This window comes from Apaloderma vittatum, unplaced genomic scaffold (assembly GCF_000703405.1).
Source record: "Apaloderma vittatum isolate BGI_N311 unplaced genomic scaffold, ASM70340v1 scaffold20423, whole genome shotgun sequence".
Classification (NCBI taxonomy): domain Eukaryota; kingdom Metazoa; phylum Chordata; class Aves; order Trogoniformes; family Trogonidae; genus Apaloderma; species Apaloderma vittatum.
Window position 1 is genome coordinate 37,729 of NW_009707839.1, and position 25,406 is coordinate 63,134.

The window sequence follows — 25,406 nt, forward strand, 5'->3', positions numbered from 1 at the left end:
AATTTTTAAATTAACAGTTGAGGTGTCTGTTCTGACTTTTATTGCTGTTCCTTTGTCCAGCTGCATGTAACCGTTTTCGTAACTAACTTCAGATGTAATGCCCTGAATACTCTCTTGCTTCCTTCCCTTCCCAGTTCTAATGCTTTTCTCTTTTCTCTGCTTGCTCTTCTTTGTTTACCTGCGACAGCCTTCTGAGTACAGCTGCTACCTTGGTTCAGGATCTCGGGCATCCTCAAGAGCCAGCTCTGCTCGTGCCAGTCCAGTGGTGAGCTCCTCTATTTTTCTTTGTCCTTAAACTGCTTAATTCCTCTGTTCTTCAACATCTTTTTTGTACAAAGAGGTGACTGGCTGTCATGATACAGTTTCTTCTGGTATTAATTGGACTTTCTGGGTAATGTTTGAGAAGAAGAAGGGGTGAACCAGATGAGAAATTACAAGACCAGAGTAATTTCTTTGCAGATGCATGTGTTTTCACCAGAGAAAAAGTACATTTTGGACTCCCCTGACAATGCTGAATGTTTTTGAAGTTGGATATAAAGCACATCACTAAGGGTAACGTGAAAAAGACTGGGCTGTCGATGCTAGTGTTCCTTCAGTTAAAATCAGGATATTACTGAAATGTTCAAGTGGCTTAGTTTCTCTACATTGGGCTGTATTTTGCAAAGCTGCGGGGCTATCCAGGGATTGGATTTGAACATGTTTGTTGGATTGTAGGTTCCCAGGCACTGCAGAGTCTTTAGCACGGTGGAGCGCTAGAAGGATTGCACATACCCAGCATGTCTGGCAGCATGAATTCCTAAGCAGTCATGGCTGAAAAAGGCTCAAACGTTAAAGGCTTGTCCAACTCTTGTGACTGTAGTTGACTGAGACAAGGCTTTTTCCTGTGCTTTTTACAAATATAATTGTCTTCTGTTTTTTCACTGGCATATTGCCACTTTTCCTTTGTGATTGTTCCATCTAGCTGTTTACAACTGAGTATCTCTCCTGATTAACTGCAGGGCAAGGCCTGATGCTGTGGTGACCATAGCAGAATATAGTAGCATGTCTCTCAGAGGATATGTGCAGCTTACAGTAAACTAGTCTGTAACAAAATTCATCTTCCACAGAGAGTGAGTTTTGAAGAGTTGCACTGAGTTTCAGTAAACTTGCTTGGCTTCATGGAAGCATTCTTCCCGGTAAATTTTGAATGTGCCTCTTCTCCTGGGACCTGTCGCGTATTACCTACCACATCTCCAAGATGTAAAGTGTTGAGAAGGGCGATGCTGTAAATTTTAACACACACAATGTGCTTCTGTAGCATCGTGTTGCCTTTGTTGTTTTGCTGAGGAGCTGAAACATAAATGTTGCCTTCAGGACTAATTAAAATGGAGTGTTTGGGCAGTCAAAGCAGCTACCACAACATGCAACAGGGTAAGCTGTAACATGAATGTTTGGAGTGTTCCTTTTCCATAAACACACACAGGAATGCGGTAAGGAATTGCTTTCTATCGGGTGTGCCCCATCATGCTGGTTCCCCCTTCAAACGCAGTATGCAATTTGAAAACCTGTGTGCTTTACGGACTTTTCTCCCTGTGCTGCAGGTCGGCATCCCAGTGGGGAAAGGTGCCTGAGCTCTCCACGCAGGGTTACTTCTCGTCATCAGGCAGGGAGTAGGCGAGCATTTTGATCATCTCTGCTTCTAAGTGAGAAAAAGCTGAATAAACTGACTGGGGCAAAAGAGAATAGAACTGGGAGAATAGAGCTGTGTGCTCTGAAGTACTAGTGCTTTTTAAAGACAAGGCTTTTTAAATTTTTCTGTTTTTTAAAAAAATATTTTAATCAGATAATGTATGGCAGACGGTGAGCTATAAATAAATCAGTATTTTAATTAGTCCCTGAATCTAAGTCCCTGAGCTATGAGTTCTTGCAGTATATATCGTACATTAGTAGTACTTCTTAAAGGGCTTTGCACACGGAATTTCAATTATCCCCAAAGCAAAAAATAATCAGAATAACCAGAGATTCCATTGAAGTTCTTTAAATATAAGAATTGGGTAGCCATGTGTTGGCGCTGGTTCCCATTATGTGATTTTTTGCATGCAGTCTGAGTCATTCGAGCAAGTCACTTATGGTAATCGCAAAATGCAGCTTACTCCTCTGGGAGCTATAGGGGATTTTTTTGTGTTTTAATTTTCGGCTTACACTTTGGGGTGTTTGTATGCAAGTGGCTGGAGATGGTTAGCTGCATCGGCACCAACACTGGGGAGACACCAAGCTTAATCTACTTCACAAGGAGACAACAGGCTGTTTCAGTTTGGTTTTTTTTAAATTTAATTAGTCATTGCAGTGTGTGAAGGGCTTCTGCTGTTTCCATGGCCTTGAAGAAGAGCTCAAAGTTAATACTGTAGTGGGTCTAAAATACACTTTGCTTCTCCTACTACGAGGTAGTACAAGCCTTGTGAACACAGTGTTGTTGCTCTTAAAAGTTCTAATTAGTGCATGGGGTCAATGCAGCAGCATTTTGTGATTTATTTTTTTTGTCCTCTTTCTTTCTGTATGAAACAGACAATGCCTTTTCCTGTAACTGAAAGGAAGGAATCACTTGCCTGTTACTAAAAGAGGTTTTGAGGCGTTTTGGTAACATTTCCAGTTGTGTGCTTGGCAGTAAGGGTGCTGAAACGGAGCCCTGTCTTCTCAGCAGGCTTAGCGGTACATCGCTTCCACCCATACAGTCCTGAAACACCATCTGCTTGGACTTCCTAAAGGAATAATAAACATCTCCTTGGGTGACGGTGATGAGGGGGGGAAAAAGTGGCTATTTTTGTCTATATTGATAGTCTACGTTAGAACTGGTTTAATATTGCTAACTCCCAAAAACTGAGTTGTACCCTGCCTTAACATGTCGAGCCATGTCCTTTTTCATTTATGCTTTATCTGTCTTTTGGCACAGTGGAGTGGCTGCTGGTGAAGGAAGGAAAGGGAAGTATCTGTTGGATTGAAAAGCTTATTTTCCAGTATGCTTACGTCACGTGAGAGAGTGATAGTTTACAAAATGCATTTACTGTAATCAGGAGTGCTTAACGCTGAAGTTAAATATGATTTTCTTATGATTATGGGTATTATTTGGCAGAAAACAAAAATTGGACTGTTTCCAAGCCTGACTAACTATCATGGGAAATTATATATTGAGAGTGGAGAATGATTCAATTTAACTTTCTAAATTAAAGGATACAATATCTTATCACTGCAACCCTTAAATCTTTTTTCAGAATTGTATTTCTGCCTTCTATCGCTGTTCATTAAACAGTGAGCAAAAAATGACAATAATTTTCCTGCTGTGCACAGCTTTGCCAGCTTATGTTCTCATTTGTGTCAGCATGTCTTTAATGCAGTAAGAGCCAGGAAGATACTTAAACACAACACGTGAATATTTATTTGTCTTGGTATGTGTTTTTAAGAATTCACGGTATCTCCATGAAGTTTGCTGTTTGATTATTCTTTTTAACATTTTTCCCATTATCCCCAGTAGTAGTTGTTGTCGGCTGTCTTTGCAGCTACTGCAGATACGCAAACGTATCATTTCATATTTAAGCATTACACTTGATATAAAGTACAAACCTTAAAACTACTGAGAGCAAACGACTGGCCCATCTGTACAGACGGGAGTACATCTTGTGCCTGAAGTAGTAGCATGTTTTGGCTTAGATGGGCTTTTTAGTATGAATTGCTGGAGTTTCTCTTCTACAGAATAAGCTACTAGTGAAAAGCAGTTCGTTATGTGTTTGAAACAGATTCAGAATGCACCAGTACGTACCTGAAGACCAGTAGGGTTTTGTTAGCCGAAGAAGATGATCTTTTGTTTTAACCCTTCCCCGCCGGGCTACATGCCAGGCACAAGAGGTGGGCTCGCGGCTGGGCAGGGCAGGCTGGTCCCGACAGCAGCGTGATGGAACAAAGTGCGAGACTGGAAATGCAAGTGCCGCTTGGCGAATGTGCAGTCATGCACTAATGCACAGTTGTGAATATTTTTTTTTTTGTGAGTCTTCTGTTTTTTTTCTTTTTTATTTGAGGGAGCTAATCATGTTCTCACCAGAAGTAAAATTAAGACGGAACAGGCTTAATATCATGGAAAGTTACCGGCTTGCTCAAACTTTGCCATCTCTCTTCTACGCTTGAAGACTGACAGGGGGCTTGTGTCCTAGCCCAGTCACTGACAGTCTGGGTGTGTTTTCAGCCCCTCCAGAGTGAGGATTTGCTGCAGTGCTAACTTGCATTTTCGAGACTGATAAGTTTGTTTAAGCAATGACGTCTGGCATAACACTCATTCCTGCGCCAAGATACTTCTGACAAATCCACTTTAGACCTGACAAAGTTCAGCAGTGGTTTTTCCCCTGCTGGCTTTTAAAGGCTTATTGCTAATTGCTCGTGTTAAGGTGGCTCTCCCTGGAAAAACACGCAGCATCTATCTATGTTACTGCCTGCCCCAGCCCAGCCAATGAAACTGGTAAGATGAGGATTGCAAGAGGGGTTATACTGACTGCAATACTTCTCTTTTTAATTCTGCTTTTTTGTAGATAACCGTACTGTATTCAGCACTACTTAGTTCAAGAGTTGTTCTTCAGTGTATTCTTTCTGTTTCAAACTGTGTTGTGCTACTTTAAGAGCAGGAAATGATCTTAATTTGATTTGTCACCAGAAGAACCAAACCCCTTGCTTTTATGAGGAAGTTGATCTAGGTGCAAGATCTTAGATGGAGCTGAGCAGTAACAACCATGTACTGAACACTCTGAAATTGTTCTCATACCTGAGTACAGGTCATATGGCTACCAAACAGAAAGTGTTTCCGATTTCCCTTCTCTAGGCTTCTTTGGGAGGCTGAAAGCAGGAAATTGTGCCCTAGTCCTGATTCTTCCATTGGTTTTAAAGATCTCTTTACTTGCAGCTGGGGTCTAATGCTTAACTGTGCCAGGCTCTCAGGTCCTTTCAGTAGGTGCTGGATGTGCTGTGGTGGTGCTGTGGCAGCAATAATTCTGGTCTGGACACTCACTGGTGAAAAAGAGCTTCACGGGTTAACCCGCTAGCTGACTGCAGAATAGAGAGACATACTTTTTCAAACATTGCACTAAAACGCTTTTATTATCTATGAAAAATAGGCGATATATCCATATATAGACTTATGGGATGATTTTGCTCTTGTTAAGTTTCCGGCTGCGGTAAGCCTCTGATATTGCTGACATTTTTGTAACGTGGTTCTGGATTTATTCCGAAATCGCAGTCAGAAGAGGCTGAACTCTGATCCCACTCTACTTATTTTGCAGAGAGCAACGTATTCCCCTTGCCAAAACAAAGATGTGCGTGCTGGAGTTCCTTGTAAAATTACTTCCTTTTCCTGCTTTTTTTTATGCACTAAAGTACAAATTGCCCAAATGGTTGGTGAAAAGGACGGTAATCCATGATCAGAGACAGACCCATGCTATTGTAGATAAGAAGAATGGTGCAATGTTCTAGGAATTAAAGGTCTGGTATCACTAGGTGAATTCCTCTTTAGGTCTCCTCTTCTGTAAGTATTCTTTTGGTCCTTTGTATTTTTATGTGGAAAAATCCCAAAGCCAGTACATTTGTATGAAAAGCTATGCTGAGTATAGTACTGTGAAGGTGGAGAGGTTTTTTCATTACAGTAGTCTTTTTTGAATGACAATACAGAAGGTTAAGTATTTTGGCCAAGAATTTCATGCGATTTCAAATAAAAATAAATATATTTTCCTGACCTTTTCTCTGATTTCTTACTTGATCAAATGCCAAAGCGCTTGTCAGAGACTTGGTGAAGGCTGAAAACCTGGAGATCCCTCTGGTGGCTGATTGCTGTTGGAAAGCACGATTTATCTTCTTGAAGGAGTGATCCTGTGAATCCATTAATCTAAAGATGAACAGAATAAAAACTGTATTAAATATTAATCTAACATAATTTCTGTCTTTCTACAAGACAGTCTTTACAGCTCTCAGTGTATCTCTGCCACGTAACCATAAAATTAAATGCTGTTTGTTTTGAATTGACTTTTTGCTTAAAAAAAATGTGTAGCAGGAGGCATCTTTGTAATGAAAGGAGACTATGTTTGAATGTTTTACTGGCTTTTCTCAACACAGATTAAATTTTTAAATGTTAATATTTAAATAAATTGATAGTGGTAATTACTGGGTTTGGGTAGCAAATGCTCTGAATATTCCATTCATGGCACCATATAATGTGGGTAGGAGAGCATCAGTAGGGAAAATTAAGTCTCCTCTCTTTTTTTTTTTTAACCACCTCAGTTTTAGAAATTGCCTAATAACTTTAATAATTAAAGATCATGCTACCTTAGAGAATTATTAAATATTGTTTTGCAATAAAGTGTCGCAAGCTTCACAGGTGTGGTTAGGAGTTCTCTGAGTAAAAACGTCCACTGTGTGCATATCTCTCCCCACAGTGTCTTCAACATTTTCCTCTTTGTAAATGGAAGCTTTCCTGTGACTTACTTGGTGCATCATTAAAGAATATCGATGTTTGCTTCCTTCTTACTGAAAACTGAGATGTCCTTCATTTTCTGAAAAAATGAGCAATTCTGCTAATGACTTAAGGAAAATAACGGTTTGGGTTGTGCCCTGAACCCATAAGCAAGAGGCTGTACATAACATTTCTGGAGGGGTGGGTGTGTGTGTGTGTGTACACCAATATGCCAATATTTACCCTGCCACAACTGTCGTGCTAAACAACAACCTAGTGTTTGGCCAGGCTCGAAGGCTGCCAAATCCACCACTCGGAGCTGTCTGGCAGGAAAATAATAGGCTGTTTGCAAAAGTCAGTCCATCTTGTTTATTGAGCCTGAACTGAAGAGAGGCATTCTCTTCAATAGAGACAGTCTCTTATTGCATCCAGATTCGGAGATTCCCTCCCCGCAAGTACTTTGTGTATTCAGTGTCTTTGCAAAATCGAAATGTAGTGCTTTGTCTGGCTTTAAGCCTAATCTTAAATTTTCTTAATGCTAATCATGGGGAATTTATGATGTAAGTTGTGTTGCCAGTAGGAACCTCTCAATTCTGGGATTTTGTTTTTAATAGGGTATCACAGGTAATGTGAAAAATAATGAGTGGGATCACCACCATATTACTCTCTAATTCAGAGAAAAACACAACCCTGTGTCAAATGTGAACAGATGGGGAAGATATGACATTTCTGAGTGTGTTTTCAGTGACACTTGTCAAATTAGCCTCACCTATCCCCTGCTTTCTCCTGAATCAGGTATTGCCTGATTTATTTTATTTTATTTTCAGTCATTTCAAAACCACTATTCCCTTTGGCTCTTAGGATCTTACTAGTCGTGGTAGTATTGGTTTGACGGTTGGACATGATGATCTTAGAGGTCTTTTTTTCATCCTTTATGATTCTTGATCTGGGGAAGCCATTAATTTTTTAGAAGTCTTTTGGGAAACCATCCAACTGGTGCTGAATGCTCTCAGAAGAGGTTGACATGTTCTGGACTTCTTGGAGCTTTGAGCTTTTTGTTTCTTTTGATCTTTTTTTACACTTAGCTCCATTTTAGATGGACACGCTTATAAAAAGATTCTGTTGTGAAAAGCGCTTTCCCTCCCCAATAGCAAAGTGAATAATGACAAAACACTTGATTTTAGATTTCTGCTCGTGGCAACTTGTATATTGTGTTTGGTTTCAGAGCAGGACAAAGTTGATAGGATGGTTTCTGTCAAGGGAGGAGGGAGGGCAAAGGTTCTGTGTGGGTTTTGCTCTGTAACTTTCTTTTAAGCATTTAAGCTGTCTGTATCCATGGTAATTTTTTGTACTCCTAAATGCTGCTTTGGCTCTGTCTTCTTTCTGCTAGACTAGTTTTAGTGCAGGATCTCTCTCCTGAATTAGTAAAATCTAGTGAAGTGCTGAAACCATAAAAGAGCTGTTTGTTTAGACTTTGAACTGGTTGCTGATATTTGACTTGAGAATCATTTTTTGTAGTCTCAGCCTTACCTCAGTCTTTGCTTGAAGTGACAGTCACCATTTGTCTTGAACAGCGAGTGCTCATGGGATGTTTTAAGCTTTATATTTCTTTCTTTTTCTTCCTCCCTGTCCATATTGTTCTTCTTTTGGGAGCGCCACAGACATAGTACAGTCCTTCAAGTTGAACTCGATACCTTGCTTCTTGGAATGGGGGAGGATGTGCTGCAGGCTTCAGAAGTAGCCTTTTTCAGTCAGGGTCCGTAAAAACCGTAACTTCGAGAAGCTACCTTGGTCTGGAAATCTATTGATCTTTCAATTAGAAAAACGTAACCTCTCTACTTAAGTAAATTGCTATTTGGAGGTCATTCGATGCGTATTTTTAAATTGCTCTAAAGTAAATAGAAGTAGTTGCATGTGTCAGCATGGCAGTTGCAAACAGCTATTTTTATGTCGAGAGAAAGACATCTGGGGCTTTAAGTTCGTGCCCATGGAGGTTATTTGTATTCTTGCATTGTTAACTCAAAAGATCGAGTGCCATCTTCAATATGGAAAAAAATTTATTTCACTGTCTTACCTAATAGACTAAATAGGTTTTTATCAATAAGTATATTTTACTTAGTTTGCTGTAGTACTTATGCTTAGTACTGCTTTGAAATTTCAGGTGAATTGTCCAGCCTTATGCCCCCTGAGGTGCCAGCCAGGACACCGCTGTTCCAAGAGAGCTGGCTGCTTTTCGAGTGGATAGAAATTGCTAATGAAATGTATTTTACAGGTTTCAGAATTCTCTTTCAGGTATCTTACTGCCTTCATTTGTCCTTTGTTATATAACAATTCATTCTAAATCTTTGTTTTACAGATTGAGGAAAGGCCAGAAAAAGACTTTGAGAAGGTAAGGAGGATCTTCTGAATTATTCTGCCAATAGTGCTTTCTTCACGTTCCTTTTGGTAGGCAGAACTTGCAATGAGTTTACAGAAATCTGGAGAATCCACCGTGGGGCAAAACTTTGAATTAATTTTTTTCAGACAAACTTTTAAACCTCAGAGGTTATGTAGTTGTCGTTCAGTAACAGTTTGATGACATTGCTTTAGGCTAAGCCACATGAATACTGGTTTTGTTTATTAGATTTTAATTGTGGTATTGCATAAGAATAATAATTAAAAGAGGTTGATACTATAGTAGCGAGAAATTGGCTTAATGCAGAACCCTCAGTATAGTAAAACATTTAATGTGACTCTTGCTGCAAAATTGATAAATACCCTTTAAAGGTGAAGAGCTTGAGGGGTAGTCAGAAGGAAAATGTGTTACTGCAAGTTTTGAAAATATCTGGCAAGGTGCTACTGCCCTAAAGACTTCATCTAACTTAAAATTAATAGAAGCTAAGACACGCAAGTTCATATTTCAGTGGTGTTTATATAGGTCTGATCAGCCTTCTTTCTGTCGTTAAACCTTGATCTTTTGATTTTTCATCTTAGGAAGTTATATTTAATCAAATTGGCATAATTTAGAAGTGCAAAGGTTGGTGTAACGTGAATTTAGGAAAAAAAGACAAACACCACAAACAAAAACCAACAAAACCAACCAACCAACCAAAACACCCTTCAGAAAAACGAACTACAAACCCGTGATATATCTGTGAAAAAAAAGTTATAACCATTTTTTGCTGTGTGTGATTACAGGGAGCCCGTACTGTCTCAAGTTTATCAGCAGCTACCTTAGCTTCTCTGGGTGGGACTTCTTCCCGAAGAGGCAGTGGGGATACCTCCATCTCAGCTGATACAGAGGCATCCATTAGAGAAATTAAGGTAGGAAATACTTAAAACCACCATAAGGTGTTAGGAATGTATGTCTTATCTATGGCTCTTCTAATCAGAATGTTTTTATGCCTTGCATTAGATAAATTAATAAACTATAAGATTACTTGAAAAGAATGTATGTCCTATCTATGGCGCTTCTGATCAGAATGTTTTTATGCCTTGCATTTGATAAATTAATAAACTATAAGATTACTTGAAAGTAGTGCTGATGTTCTCTGACTGTAGAAATCAGCAGTAAGAATTGGGGCTGACAGGCTAATACTAAGACAGTTGATTTAATAATAATGCTGAGTCAAATCTTACCTTTTGATATCCCTTTGGATATTATCAATAGGCTTTAAACATCTTTACAAAAACAAAGCTGTCTTGTTTCCCCCTTTTGGCAGTTCTGACAAAATACATTGTGTGCCGTACATGAAAAGTGAATAGATTTAGTGGAAAGATGCTGCAGGGAGGCTGGTGTGTATTGCAGGAGGAGTGTTTGGGTGACGTCCTACGACGTGTGATAGCAGATCACACTGATCCTGGTAGACACAGCTCATCTAAACCTAACGTCATAGGAAATGGACTTAGTACAACACACTGATAGGAGAACTGGAATAATGCAAGAAGCACTGCACTTGCTGGTTGCTAATTTTGTAATCTTAACTTGTGATTCCACGGCTAGACACTGTGTGTAGCAAATAGCTAGGCAATCCAGTGTTCGTACCATTGAGTGCTAGTCCGTAGCTTGAAGGGTAGTCCATAGCTAAATTGTTTTTGTAGTCTGTTTTTTTTAATGCGCCATTCTGAAGAGTATTTGAAACTGGGGAACCAGAATTCTGTTAACTTTCATACATCTGGGATTTGTGTTAGGACGTTAGATGCAAGCAGGTCTGTCGTGGTGAAAGAGAACCATTTGCTGATGACCAAGGACGAAAGAGGAGAGAGACTGTGAAGTAGGACTTAAAATTAAATTTTATGTGATGGTTTTCATACAGTCTTTCCTATATCTAGTACAGCCTGTAGTTCAGGCTTGCCTTGGCAGCCCTTACCCTTAATACCAGGATTCCTCAAAGAGGTTGATACTCTCTGAAAGAGATAGAGAAGGGCTGTATGGCTGGGGTATATCAGGCCTTGAAGCTGGGTCTGCATCTTATCCTTAATGTTGAAGATTTCATTTTTTCCAGTCAAGAAGAGCAGAATTAACATAAACTTCTAAGGAAGTTTTGTTGTCTGGCAAGACTTCAGACTGCTTAACTGATGTGGTAGAAATACCTAAATGAGAACTTGGGATACCTGCTTTTCCTCTGCTTCTGCCCGTTAGTTTCAGCGACGTCATTCACCTTTCTCACCATTTCCCTCAGGATATCTATGAGTTAAAGGACCAGATTCAGGATGTAGAAGGCAAATACATGCAGGGACTGAAAGAAATGAAGGTACTGGTTTGCTGCAGTCTGGGAGTGTGATCATTAACACCAGCTAAATCTTCAGAGAGTCAGTGTGAGACCTAGAACTGACCTTGCATGCCTTTCTTCTGGGAGGGGTTGCAGATTTTGTGCAATGCATTTCATTAACTGGGGAAGTATCTCTTCTGAGCTCGATTGATTGTGGTGAGAAGTGCTTCCGAATGCTAACTGAAAGGCTGCTGATTACTACTGCATGTTGCCTTTGCTGTTTTGAGAAGGTAATAATTTGAGAAGGTAATAATAGGGTTTTTTTTATAGTTTCCTAATCCAGGAAACCTCTCAGTGTTGGAAGATGAGCAAGAACTCATGCCCTACAATGAAAAATTGGCATTTAAAACATTGTATGTTTTTGTATCTATAGGGTCCAGCATGCCTTCGGGAAGTCGTGCATGTGAAGTGGTGACTATTGTTTTGGTTTCAGGTTTAGATCACAGAAGACACCCTTAACCAATTCTTGTAACAAAGCTTGTTACACGTAGAATGAATGCCGACACCAGTTGGCACTAAAGAAGTGCTGACCACTTCCATAATGCCAAAAATGGATTTTGGTGCGACAATTAACTTGTGTACTCGCAAACCACAACCTCATAAGCGAGCAGCAATGTGAGCTGTATTTTTTGCAAAAGGCAGTCCTGCAAATATATATGTAGACATCCAAGCTTAAAATGAAACATTTATCAGCATTGATTGCCGACTCTGTCATTGGCTCAGTGCTGGGACAGGTGAAAGAGCTGCCATCTTTAGCGAGTTGTCAGTGGAAAAAAAACAGGAGTTTGGCTCTTTTTATGTAATATCTGTGGAGTTTTTTCTTGATCACTGTAGCAGGTGTAGCAAAATAATCATACTGGGTAAAAATGTAGGTGATTTTTCAATTTACGTCCAATACACAGCCTTTTGTGGTGATTTGTACTTCAGCCACACTGCTTGACGTTAGGAAAACAAAACGCAGCATGCCAAAGGAGCGGTGCAGCACCTACCTTAACTTCTGACTTGCATATACTTCCTTTCCAGCTGATTTCTGAGGTTTGATCCTACCACTGTTTCCAACTCTTGGCGGCTTTCTTTTGCATGCTGTTTCTCATCCTTGGGCTGGAAAGCACACCAAAGCACACAGTTTGTGTTTGGAACTGTACAAATTCATGTCCTGAAAGATTAAATTACCTTTGTAGTAAATAGAATGTAAGCTAAACTGATTCAAGGTTAATTTTGTCATCATCTCACCACTGTGATCCCCAGTTTCATTGACTGGATGAAAAGGGAAGTATATGAAACTCACCTGTGCTTTAGATGTAATTATTAGAATTACTAGTTCTGAGAGAAATTGCTTGATCTGTAAACTAAAAAGTTGACATGAGTGTCCTCTTTGTTTGCATATTTGTACTGTTTCATTTACATTAAGTATTCTGTTTCTCTATCAAAATCAAATACCAGAAAGTTGGACTGTATAACATGGTATTTATTTCGTCATCATCTGTTGTTAAAAATATACCTCAGTATCTTACTTATATATATATGGTCAGGTCAAGTTGGTAGGAGGGACTTTCAAGATCCTGGGAATTGTATCTTGAGGAGTAAATTTGTGAAGAAGTGATGTAATATAGGAAACCCAAGGAAAAATGATACCTCAGGTCACAAAAGCTGCAGCTTTTTCATGGCAAATTCTAATTTCTGAATCAGTATATTTAGTGGTTCCTGCGCCGCAAGGGTTCCTGAAACCTGAGTGAAGTGCCTGTCAAACTGCCTTAATTGAAGGCCTAAGATCGTCTAAAATGATCTCAAATCAAGGCTGGTTTGCCTTTAAAAAAAATACCCAAACTATCCTCTTCGGCAGCTGCTTTGAGCTGCCAACGTGCAGGGGGAGGAGGGAGAAGGAAGAAAACTCTGAGAAAGCAGAAACTGAAGCAGCAGAGAGCAGGAAACATTTTATCCATCCTGAGGTAAGGCTCCTTGCTTGTAAACAGGCGTCTGGTGAGAACACAGGGAAGGTTATCCTCACCTTGGGACAGCTGGTAAGCCTCTCCAGCACTTGATTAGCACTGGTTTCCGTAGGAGTACTCGGCATGCTTGTGGTTTAGAACTTAATTTTCTTTTTTCAAGGGCTTGGCTGGCAAAAGCATCTTTTATAACTGACTGACTGTGGTTGCTTATTCTCTGCAGGACTCTCTAGCTGAAGTGGAGGAGAAGTATAAAAAGGCTATGGTGTCAAATGCGCAACTAGACAATGAAAAAACAAATTTCATGTACCAAGTAGATACCCTGAAAGATGCACTCCTAGAGTTAGAAGAACAGCTGGCAGAATCCAGGCGGCAATATGAAGAAAAAAGTAAAGTATGTATAGAGCTATGGCATGTTATTTAGCAGGGAAAGATTTTTTGGGGAGGCTGGAGACTTTGGGGAGGAGGAAACCAAATTACTGTGCAAGATTTTAAATAAGTTAATGTTTTAGTTACTGTTCAAGCAAGCAGAATAACAGCGTATTATGTGTTTGTGATCATACAAATGGGAATCTTCCCTAAGTTTCTGTCTTGGGAAGCAATTTCTGGAGAAGCAAAGAAATTTTGTATATGGTAAAGCTATATTGATATTTTCACATGTCCTTTTATATTCCCTCTTTAAATTAATTTCAGGGGGTTTGGTCACAGTGGCTTCTGGAGCACGTGGGAGAGTTGTGTGTTTTATATAGTTAATGCAGCTACTTGGTTGAGCGTTGAATTAAATTTTACGTGAATTCAGCATTGGACAGCTAGTGAGTTGGTCTTAAAACTGTGACTTGCGTCAACTTTTTGAGAACTGGCTCTTTAGCTTGGGGCAATTTGACTGTAGTGCACTTCAAAACACATAGTTCCTGGAAGATAGTGTGTTTATTTTTTGTTTAAGTTCACAATGTTTAATACACAGCAATGTGGAAAGAGTTCATTTATTCATCTGTGAAGTCGGTAGGACTTGAGTGTAAAAGCTATTCCCTGCCAGCCTGCTGCTCTACTTGGGAAACTGGCTGAATTTTATCTGAAACTTCTGTATTTGATGGAGTAATAGGTTCCTGAAAAAGGACAAAGAAGATAAAAATTGTAGTCTTGAGGGGTTGTAATTAGGGGTATATTCAAAAATTGCATTGCAGTAAGCACTTTCTTTGTGTTTAGGCTTATTTTTCTTTTTAATGGGATGTTATTTTTGATCAATAAAAATCTCATGAATATTTCATTATTCATAGGAATTTGAGAGGGAGAAGCATGCTCATAGCATATTGAAGTTTCAGTTCATGGAAATCAAAGAGGCTTTGAAGCAAAGAGAAGAAATGCTTGCAGTAAGTAAAGTTTGGGGGTTTTTTTCAATGGCTTCTTTTATTGGTATTTTCCCCACTTAGCAGTAGGAGTATAGGAGGTGAGGTATGGAGAATATTATTCCCTACTCAGGTTTCTCACCTGAAGTGTAATACTGGTGTTTCAGGCCAAACAGGTTCAGGGCTGACTAATAGATACAGTACTTTCATAAGTATTATCTGAAGTTGGACTTGTTTTTTGCCTTGTCCATAATATGAAATGAGCTGTGTTTCGACCACTCTTTGTGGAGATGCAGAGGAAACTGATGAACCTGTCTAACTTGTCTTAAGTCATCTCCCGGAGAGTAGGATTGTCTTTGGGAGCATGGGTTTAGCCGAGATGTCAGAAACTGTGAAACTGTGCATGTGGATACTCTTTTACTTTAGCACCTGAATTTTTTCATTCTTTGGCATCACTACAATCTTGACCTTCCTTGTTAATGTGTTACCTGCTTTCTGTCTTTTCGTTTTCCTCCTGTCTCTCAGGAAATCCAGCAGCTGCAGCAGAAACAGCAGAGCTATGTCAGGGAAATTTCTGATCTTCAGGAGACAATAGAATGGAAAGACAAAAAAATAGGGGTAGGACCATCAACTCCTGAAACATGTTCCAAGTGATGCTGTCATTCTCCAGCTGATGTGCTTCTGCAAAACCTTATGAATAAAATCCTCCTTAGTGACTTTGCTTGGTGTGGCTGTCTTTAGTATATTACCAGTGAACTAGCAAATAGCAGATTTTTGTCTTTGGCCTATATCATAAAATCCAAGAAAAACTTAGCAGATGGTCCGATCATAAAACCAAGGGTAATTTATTTGCTGTGGTGCATCATCCATATTTGCCATATTGAGAAAGGAAGTGCTATTTATAATGCAATTCCATCAGCACTGAATTTCTGCTTATTCAGATTTAATCTGTGGACTGAGCAGAAACAGAAGCAATAGAGCTATTTCAGGGCTATTGGCATGAAAGTCTCCTAACTCTCCCTTGCTTCTAATCCCTTTCCAAGACCCTCTGTCAAAGTCAAATGGAAACCCACTCTTGAATCAAAAGCATGGCTTTCTTTTTTTAACAATAAGCACTGAAAGACTTTCTGAATATAGAAAGAAATCTGGCAGGTTGCCCATGCTTGCAACATCCAATGACTTGTAGCAATTTGAAACTCAACATTTTCTGATTTTTGTTACTGTTCTAGTAGTGTATTTATATAGGAATACTGGGGAGGGTTGAGTAGCAAAATAAGTGTTTGCACATGGTGCATCCCACTCTAAAGATGACTTATTGGCAGCTTTCAAATTAATTGAAATGTACCACACCTGTAAATGGTAACCCATGGAATAAAATAGTATTAAAATCTTCCGTGCCTGCTTTCATGCCTTTCTGTTAATATGTGGGAATTGCACCATCTTAAATGTGCACGCTGAAGTAATATGGATCGTAATTAACTTGTCTAAAAACTTGTCTAAAAGTGGATCCTCATTTGAAGGATCCCTAATGAAGGATTGACTCTGAATGTCTTTGGTAGGAACTTCTGCTTATCAAATAAGCTGGACATTTCTTGGATTTGAAATTTATCTATGTGTACGTAAACTCGGACCTTTAATCTGTAAACTTTATCTTTTTCATATGTGCCACTTCCATTATCCTCTGAATATCTTAAATCTGCTCATTCTTGTTTACACCTGCTCTTCATGGTCTTTAATTGTCTCCCTTCCTTTCTTCACATCTCCTCGCCCTTTTTCTGTGTTGGGAACTCAGGCATTAGAGAGACAGAAAGATTTCTTTGATTCCATAAGGAGTGAGCGGGATGACCTTAGAGATGAAGTGGTTGTGCTGAAGGAGCAACTGAAGGTATGGAAGAGGAATAAAAGAAATTTACATTCTACTGCTGACCTTTTCCACCTGTACATTTTTACAGAAAATCTTAATCTAGCTCAGCAGCAAGAACACTGTTTTCATGTTGCCTTTAAGTTGCAGTTGCAGGAATTTTCTGTATAAAGTCCTTCCCCCTGCCATTGACCATGAGCCCCTAGTATAGATTGTAGTATTAAGTAGTTGCTTTTGTAGGAGATGCCTCTCTGGGGAACATTTTACGCATCAGATTTATGTTTAAAAAAAGGAGGGGAAAGGAAGAGAGCCGGGATCATATGCGTTCTTGTCATAATAGCTAAACCAAGAACCGTAATGTTCTGTGCTCTTTTCCGACTTCCAGCCATGTTCAATGGAACGACTGAACCTATCGTTTATTCAGAATATCGAGGACAAAAACACCTGAACAATCCTTCCCTTTCTGAGCAGCAGGCTCTAAAACATCACTTTTGCTTCTCCACAGAAACATGGAATCATCCCAGATTCTGACATAGCCACCAACGGGGAGACATCAGACATTCTTGATAGCGAAGGACACTCGGATTCTTCCAAAACTGTTCCAGGCACAACTCAGGCATTAAAGGCAGGAGGGGAGGGGTCACTAGGTAAGTGCTGTAAATCCTCTCATATTTTTCTGTCTGTCCATTCATTCATCTTTGCTTGGAGTTTGGGCTTTTGTTAGTGGGACAATTAACACATCACGCAGCATGCTACTTGTCAAATCACTTCCTGAGCATTTTTCTGCTTAATATATATGTTATTGCTACAAGTGTCTTGTGTGGTTTCCTGCAAAGGCAGTCTTCATTTCCCATTCAAGGCGACAAAGGACAAGAATACAAATATTACATTACAGATAAGTAGCGATCGTTCAGATTACTATTTAAACTCTGAATTTGCAAATTGTCCCAGAACAATCCTATTGTTTGGTATTTTTCAGCATGTATACTGAAAAAAAACAGGAAAACAAGTATTTTAGTTTCCTATAGAGAACTTGCATGTTGGTTCACTTTTAAATACCTGGGAACTGTGTTTGTTGAACAACGGTGCTGGGCACTGTGAGAACACACTAACGTATGAATTCATTGTTTTTGGTATCTAGTACTACTGAACAGTTCATGTTAACTCTGCAATACTGTTACTTGTTATAACAGGATTAATGCTGTTAGACACAAAAAAAATTACTCTGGGATGGCTAGTGTTAGGAAGGCCAAATCTGGTTGGCAGAAGCATTGCTCTTAGCACCTGTGATGCACAGACACTCAGAACTTTTATACTAGTGGAAGGAAACGAAATAATAGATTTGTTTTTTTCCTCCTGTTTTTGTTCTAAATGAACATGCTAATAAATAGCAATTGGTAGCCAGCTGTTGCAAGTGCAAGTTGCCTTGCTTTTTTAGCTGTTGGCTGCTTTTTCCTCACTGAGTTTTTGTGTGGAAACAGTCTGGAACACCAAAAACAGCGTAAGGGTGTATTTCTAAATGTAATATATTTTCTGTCTCTCCTTATTCTGCGTTTTTGGTTTTTTAATTGGGTACAATATAGACCCATAAGCTAACTGCTGAAACCACAAATGCTTGTTCTAGTGTCTGTTGCTTCTAAATGTAAGTTGAAGAAAAACTGTTACAAAGGAAAAAAAACAACACAACCAACCACAGTAATCTTCATCCCCTTGGGTGGATGATGTGGTTGTAAGGGGCACTAAGTACCCGAGCTTTGATCTGTGTTGATAATGTTAAACAGCTCAAAAAAAAAAAATCAGATTGCCAGTCAGATTTTCCATTCAGTGTTTGTCATATACACTGGTGATGCCTGTTGATGATACTCAAGAGTCAAATATTACTGAATAATCCTCAGTTACTTCATTGTAATGGCATCAGACACACATTCTTGTATGCACAGGGTGGTGGTAGGGTTAAAGTTTTAGAGAGTATTGCTGAGGAAAGACCAATCTTTACTGTTAGCGTTACATCTGCAAATCTCAATGTTAAATTGCGCTGCTTGAAACGTTGTTCTCATCTACAAAAGCTGTAATTCACACAGCCAAGCGTATAAATCTTTTACTTTACAAAAACATGCGCCAGCACCAGAGACTTCTTGCTTTGAGAGGGTGGTGGTGAATTTCACTGATCAAAAACCTCAACCCCTTACTAATTCAACTGCTGCTTTGCCTCACGTAATTGGCAAAAGCTGATCTTCTATTAACCTATTCTTTGATTCATTCTCTGTGGGGTTTTAAGTGGGGAGGTAAGTGCCGTGGTGTGGTCCCTTCAACTTTCTCAATGGTCTTTTAGGCAAAGCCAATGAAGTGGACATGAAAGATGAGATTTTGGAGGATATGGGGAAAAAAGAAATCTTGCAGAATACTGAGCATGAGGAACACAAAGAGGAGTCTGAGGAGCAGGAAGTACAGACATTTCATGGTGATGAAAATACAAAGGCAGAAAAAATGGTTGAAGAACAGGACGCGCTGTCACCAGTCATGTTACTAGGTAGTAAGGTCACAGAACATACTCAAAGCCTTACAGAACATGTGTCAGGGAGTGCTTCTTCACATGACGATAGTGACACAGATGATTTCAGAAAAGAGACCGAATCTGTGAGCGCGGCGGTCCACCAGCCTCTAAGTGCAGAAGCTGGACACCATGACGTAAATGCAAGGACAAATCAGAACTCGGAGGTGGACTCTCTGCAAGGTCATCAGGTTTTTGAGACTCCTCAGGAAATGCCTGGTGACCTTGGTACAGAGCATGAACTGGAAGAAGCTTCACCCGAACAGGAAGAACGAGAGGATCTTAAAACTAGCCGTGCCCCGAGTGATACTGAAATGGATCAGGAAGCTGACATTGCAGGTGTGAGCTGTGAGCTGGCTTCTAACCAGGCAGGGCTGCCAGAGGTTAGAGTAGCGAGTTTGCTTAGTGAAGAGGTAGATGTGGAGAGTCACACTGAGGGACTCCAGCACCCAGAAGAAAGTGCTGAAAACAAGGTTACAGACGTGTTGGAGGAGAAGCTTGTTGGGAGCAAACACTGCAGTGATGAAAAAACTGATAAAATGGGAGGTGATATTGCTGAAGAAGAAAATGAGGTTGGGAACACAGCGCAGAGTCAGACGAGAGAAACAGGGTCTGTGGGTTTGGAGGGGACAGAGTCACAAGTAAGTGGTGTTCCAGGAGATACAAGTGAAAAGGAAAATGGAGGAGATGAGGCACACATCCAAACATTTTCTCCAGAGGACAGTCCTTTGGCACCATCAGAGGAACAAAACATGCAAGAGAAAACTGAACTTGAAAACACAGTGGCTGAGAAGGGCAGACAGAAGGAAGTATTAGCAGAAGAGCTGGAGATATGTTCAGATTCTGCAGGAACAGATAAGCAAGATAAGGCACCTGAGGAGGCTGTAGGCTCCGTTGCTGACGTAAACGGAAGTGTGCTGCAGCAGGCAGAGCCACACACAGAGGACATGAATGAGGTGACAACTCAGGAAACCAGCTCAGACCCAAGTTTTTTAGATGGCGAAGTTAGGGAGTTGGAAACAGGGGATGAGTCTGGGAAAGGAAAGGGAAGTAGGATGGAGGAGGTAGAAGATTTAAAGCCGAAGGCAGAAGTTCAGACAGTTCAGTGTAGTGCAGAAACAACAGATGATACAGCAGGAGAGAAAAATATTCCTTTAGAAGGTGAAGCGCAGAATGCAGTTACACAAGAGGAAGGTGAACCTGAAGAGGAGTCAACTGTAAATGTTAATGTAACTGCTGAAAACAAGGCTGATAAAGAAACTTTGAAAGAAAATGAGCAAGAGTTAGAGCTTGCAGACCACCATGGTGGTAGATTTGCTTCTGAGGAAGGTGCAAATAATTCCCTGGCACAGAAAGCTGAGCAAGATGAAAGTGTTAGTGAACAAGTTAAATTGGGGAATCAAGCAGGGGAAATGCTGGAAGATGATGGTGATGCATTTGAGTTTGATGAAGAGTCAAAACAGATCCTAGAAACTGATGAAAAATGTGATGGAGAGAAAGCTGATATGCAGAAAGGAGAGGGTGATGCAGCAAATGGTGCTGTCAGAAAAACTGCCCAAACAGACGAAGCCAGAGAAAGAACAGATGAAAGAGAAACTGAAGATGCCTTGACTGAAGATGACAGCTTGCAGCGTAAAGAAGGAGGTGAGCCTGAAGCAGCACAGTGCTTGCAAGGGGAAGCATCATGGAAAACTGATGAGAAGACTGATGTGATGGAAGATGAAATAAAAGAATCAAATTTTAGTAAAGTGGAAAAAGCACCATATGACAGTGTTTCAAAACAGGATTTAGAAAGTGCCGGCAATAACAGAGATGAAAGCAAAGAGGATTTTCAGGGTGGTCGGAGGGGTAAGGGTAGATCCAGAGATGACTGTACAGTATCCTAAGTTCAAAATCTCAAGGCTACACGAGTTACGTGCCATTGATCAGCCCCACGTACAGAAGCATGCATTTTGCACAGTACATCAGGCCTTAGGAATACTCACAGGTAGCTCTCATCATAATACAATGTTACGTAAGTAGTAATGATGCAAATATTAAATTACCCACTGACATACCTAGTCACAAGATACTGGGCGTGGCTTTGGTTTTGCCATGTCTCAGGTTAAAAATTTTTCACCAAAAGAGCAAGCTTCACAAATCGAGTACTCAGACTGTCTTGCAAGTAACGTACTTTTAGTGAGATAACTGCTACCTAAAGAATTTCCATAGGAAAGTCTTTTTTTTTTTTTTTTTTCCTAGCCTAGATGATAGATGTCTTGAATGTACTTATACGCGTTGGACCTACGTGAATTTACACATGTACTTCTGTGTACTTACACGTGTTAGAGCTACAGTAAATATGTTAAAACTTCATGAAGGAACTCAGTAGATCATCAACACTGATCTGATGTTGAAACTTCTTTCTGAATTATTAAAGCCTAGGAACCAATTGGGTTTTTTTGTTATTTTGGGGTTTGTTTTGTTCTTTTTTACTATGGAAAAAAGATACTCTCATTCCACTTTGTGTATTTCAAATATGGTCATATTCCAAAATGTAGTTAGATCACTGAGTCTACTGAGACACTTTGGAAGAACAATACACAATCTGAAGAAAGAGCAATATACGGGTTGTAGTTTGCTGAAAGGAATAAATATATACGTTTACTTCATATAGGCACTTTGCACCACAGTAGGCCTTTTACACTGTGTCTCACATGGGTTTTTTATTTTCCTGAAGAAGATGTCAATACACACTGTAAGGTGTGCATGATATCAAGTACTGTCTAGCTATGAAGATATAAAATATCTATTTTTCCATGAAGATTTTTGTTTAAAATTGCATTTCCTTACTGCATTATATATTTTTTTCAAACTAGATTTTGAAAGAATGTTTTTTATCTCTGGAAAAATCTTACCTCTTCCTTTCTGGAAAGAAGATAACTTTGCATGTCTTAATTCTTGTTGGCTATCAGACCAAAGACGATTGTTTTTCTGTACAGTAGCCTCCATGCCTTTTTGAAAAGCTGGATTCCTTTGAATTACTGGCATAAATTAGACACTTTGACTCCCCTGGTATACTTCTTCTTGCATCTTGCTAGTGCTTGGGAGGAAGAGCCTGTTTTGCATACTTAAAAATTCATTTAAAGTTGTTTTAAGCAATGAACATCCCAAAGAAATGCAAATTGAGGAGGTGGAGCGGGAGCGCTGTGGAAGGCTGTATTTGTGTTGATGTTACAAAGTTGATGGAATATGAACAGACTGCAAAATTTCAGGATGTATATCCAAATGTACTGAGCTGTATATAATTGAAATAAACATATTTTATACTTTAAACTGCCTGTCCAGAGAACTGTTTATAAACCTGTATAAATATTTCTTTAACTCCATATAATTTCAAAACCGTTTTTCTGCAGCTTTGTTAAATTTATTGTGTCGTGCTACATAGCTAGAAGAGCTATCTTAGTAGGAATGGGCAGACTTGATATTTGAGGCACCCTTAACTGAAAACCTGTAACAGGACTAAACCTGTACCTCTTGTCATATGGCTTCTCTTCAACCTGCAACAGTTGCAGTGTGGTTTCTGTAAGTATAAGCAGTTGTTCTTCATAAGGATTTGCACTACATAATCTAAAATTTTCTAGATTTTAAAAGCATCTCTTGTTACTATGTAGCAGAGATTTTTTTTTTTTTTTTAAGATTTGTCTCAAACATGCAACAGTGATGTCTGGATTAACGTTGAAAGTTGGATCTCATCATCCAAAAGAAATCGATAGATCTTGAGGAGTATATCCAACCCGCTATTGATGCGACAGCCGGATTCTTGCAGTTTGTTCTGAAGAGCTGCTTGGGGCTGCTGGTGTGACTTCAGGGGATGCCTTGCCACCCTCCAAGTACACTTCACCCTTTTCAGGCTTAATTACGTTGCTGGGCCACCCATGTGAATCCTTCAGGTTAAAAACAGCTGCTTCCCACCTCATTCTCCCCTCCAAGCAGGAAGAGACATCAAAGATCTGTGGCATCAAAGATCTTTGGGGATGTTAGGTCAGCTGTGCCACTGAAGCAGCGCCCTAGCTTGCAATACCTTGAGTCAGCTGCAGTACCAAGGTCATGAGAACTGCAGTTTGATTTACAAACTGGCCTTTACAACAGCAGAAGACACTGGCACCCACCACCACCCCTCTGTGTCATGCTCTTTCCCAGGTCTTCCCAGGGCCCAGCTCCTGCCATCAGCCCTCTGTTAAGCTTCTTTGCGTATGAATCGGTGCAGTAAGTAGCCTGGAAATCATGTTACCAAAGTTAAGTGAGGTGAATGTCACACTAATTATTCATCATACTTTCTTTGTGTGAGAAATAAGGATAATGACTGTTATAGATAAGAACTTTAATTAGCTGCTTTGTGTCCTAATTCAGTAGATTGCTTTTTTCTGCTCACTTGTTCTCGAGGTCCTTAGATCCTTGATTTGTTGGAAAAATGTCTTCTATGTGCAAAATTAAGGTGAATCTGCAGAGGTATCTATGAAACCTAAAGTAAGTTTTCTGTGTTAGTGTGGAGTTCCAAGATAAACAAACCGTAAGAGAGCCTGATTTATACAAGCAAAAAACTCTTCTTTGTGAATGGTAATGTCCGCGTGGGGTTCACAGATATCCATAATGAAGGAAGAGAGAAGTGACCATGAGATCAGATTTGAAGGTTCGTCCCAAAATGCTAAGGTCCATTTTGCAGGGAAAGGGTTTGGGGGAAGCTGTTGTGCTTCCTTGCTTGGAAACTGGCGGAGGTGTCCTTTCCTCAGGCAGAGGTAATTAACACCACCCTACAGCAGTGGTGGTGTTACTTGGCTCTGCGTGTGACTGAGTTATTTTCAGGATCAAGGTGATTTGGACCCTTTGGAGTCATTAAGATTCAGCTAATTTTTGTAGTGGCCTAGAGGACTTTTTCCTGAATCAGTTCTCGTTCTCTTTCCAGTACTTAGAACCCATTTCTTGATCTCTGCTGACCTTTGACACCCAACACTATCTCCAAGTGATCTCTGACTTTTCTTTTAGTGTTTGCTGTCTTTGCTTTCTTCATTGACCTTTATTTTTCTTGCCCATCTTGCACCTTTTACAGAATTTCTGTCTTAAGCTTCTTTTCCTTCCCATATAGATACATTAAATTGTTTTATTATTTTGAAGGGATTTATACTTTGTATATCTTGTATATCTTTGTAACTCTTGATAGTTGACAAAAATGTGGTTTGCTTTTATTTTGTTTTTCGTATCAGTGCTCAGGTGTTGATGCTGGGTGTGTTACCAATGGCTACAAAAACCCAGACACAGATAGGACTTGAGGAGGTTCAAAAAGAATGCATAGAACTGCTGAACTGGGATATTACTGTAAGATCTGTATTTGGGTATTGCATCAGAAGCCAAGTTTTAACTTGGGTTTATTCTGTGCTCTAGAATGACTGCTGGTAAATGGGAACTTGTGTACCCGGGAGGGGAATGGCATACCCCTTTATTATTAGCTAACGGACTGTAAGTGTCTGCTGGATAGAGGGACTTGCATTTGAAAACCTGTTTTCCCCATGATTTGATTCCATACAGGCTCTTTATTCCCTTTTCTGCGTGTGTTAACAAGAAAAAAGGGGAAACCACAAGACTTCGGCTGATTTGGGATTTAACAACAAACAAGGACTGGTATTTTTAAAGCTTTTTCAAAAATTCTGATGTCTACCAACAGAATTTACCTGGTAAAAGCCCACCAGCCTTTTATCTCTAATTTGTCAATTGCTTTCCTTGACTTTTACAAAAAGACCTTTTTCTTGAGTGACCTTTGGATTTTAACCATTTGATTAACAGGCCAAACCTTAGATGTGGAACTGAGCTCTGAACACCCTGGTTTCTGCACAGGTGGCAAGGGAGGCAAGCTAAATAAACCTGCAGTAAACACGCGTGTCAAACTTGTGGAGTAAGACCTGTCCGAGGTCAACATATCCTCTTCAAATAAGTATATTTGAACGCTGCGTTCCAGTGTACTTCTGTTTTGGTGTACCTGAACAAACTAAGGTTAATTAATGAGGTAAAGTAATTTTGGTGATAAGAAGACTTGTGCGTACCTGCTGAAATGTGTTCACATTTTGCACCCCTTAACAGGGAAAGAAAAAAAAAGAAACCACAAACAAATGATCTGGTTACCTACTTTCTAGTTCTTTTTTCCAGTTGTCTGTAGTGTGCACTTTATGAATGAATGCCACACCTATCCATGTGCTGACCTGTAGCACGTCCAAGTTCAAGTGTAGCACAACAGTTGGTCCACACTGCCCATCGCCTGCTTGATGTTTGACCGGGAGAACTGACTATAAAGGATTAAAGAGACAAGAATGTCTTACCAGACCGCTGTGTTTGAAACAAAGATAATTCAGTGAACAAATGTTTTTTCTCATTGTAATACTGGAGATAACAAAAAATGTCATTGCCATGTTATTGGAGTGAAGATCTTTAAGTGCTGAGAATGTGCTTATCTATCATTA

The 25,406-nt window shown here is 39.7% G+C and overlaps 1 protein-coding gene across 1 annotated transcript in view; it reads left to right on the plus strand.

Annotated features, from left to right (window-relative positions):
* The window catches only part of LRRFIP1 (leucine rich repeat (in FLII) interacting protein 1), a gene marked incomplete at its 5' end in the record, with an annotated part of 61,413 nt that overhangs the window by 30,933 nt on the left and 5,074 nt on the right, over positions 1–25,406 (plus strand). The window contains 9 exons of the mRNA XM_009866359.1: positions 188–265; positions 8,817–8,849; positions 9,638–9,763; positions 11,122–11,193; positions 13,381–13,551; positions 14,435–14,527; positions 15,029–15,121; positions 16,296–16,388; positions 16,870–17,011. Of these exons, the coding sequence (XP_009864661.1) occupies positions 188–265; positions 8,817–8,849; positions 9,638–9,763; positions 11,122–11,193; positions 13,381–13,551; positions 14,435–14,527; positions 15,029–15,121; positions 16,296–16,388; positions 16,870–17,011 (901 nt within the window). The remainder of the gene's footprint in view (positions 1–187; positions 266–8,816; positions 8,850–9,637; positions 9,764–11,121; positions 11,194–13,380; positions 13,552–14,434; positions 14,528–15,028; positions 15,122–16,295; positions 16,389–16,869; positions 17,012–25,406) is intronic.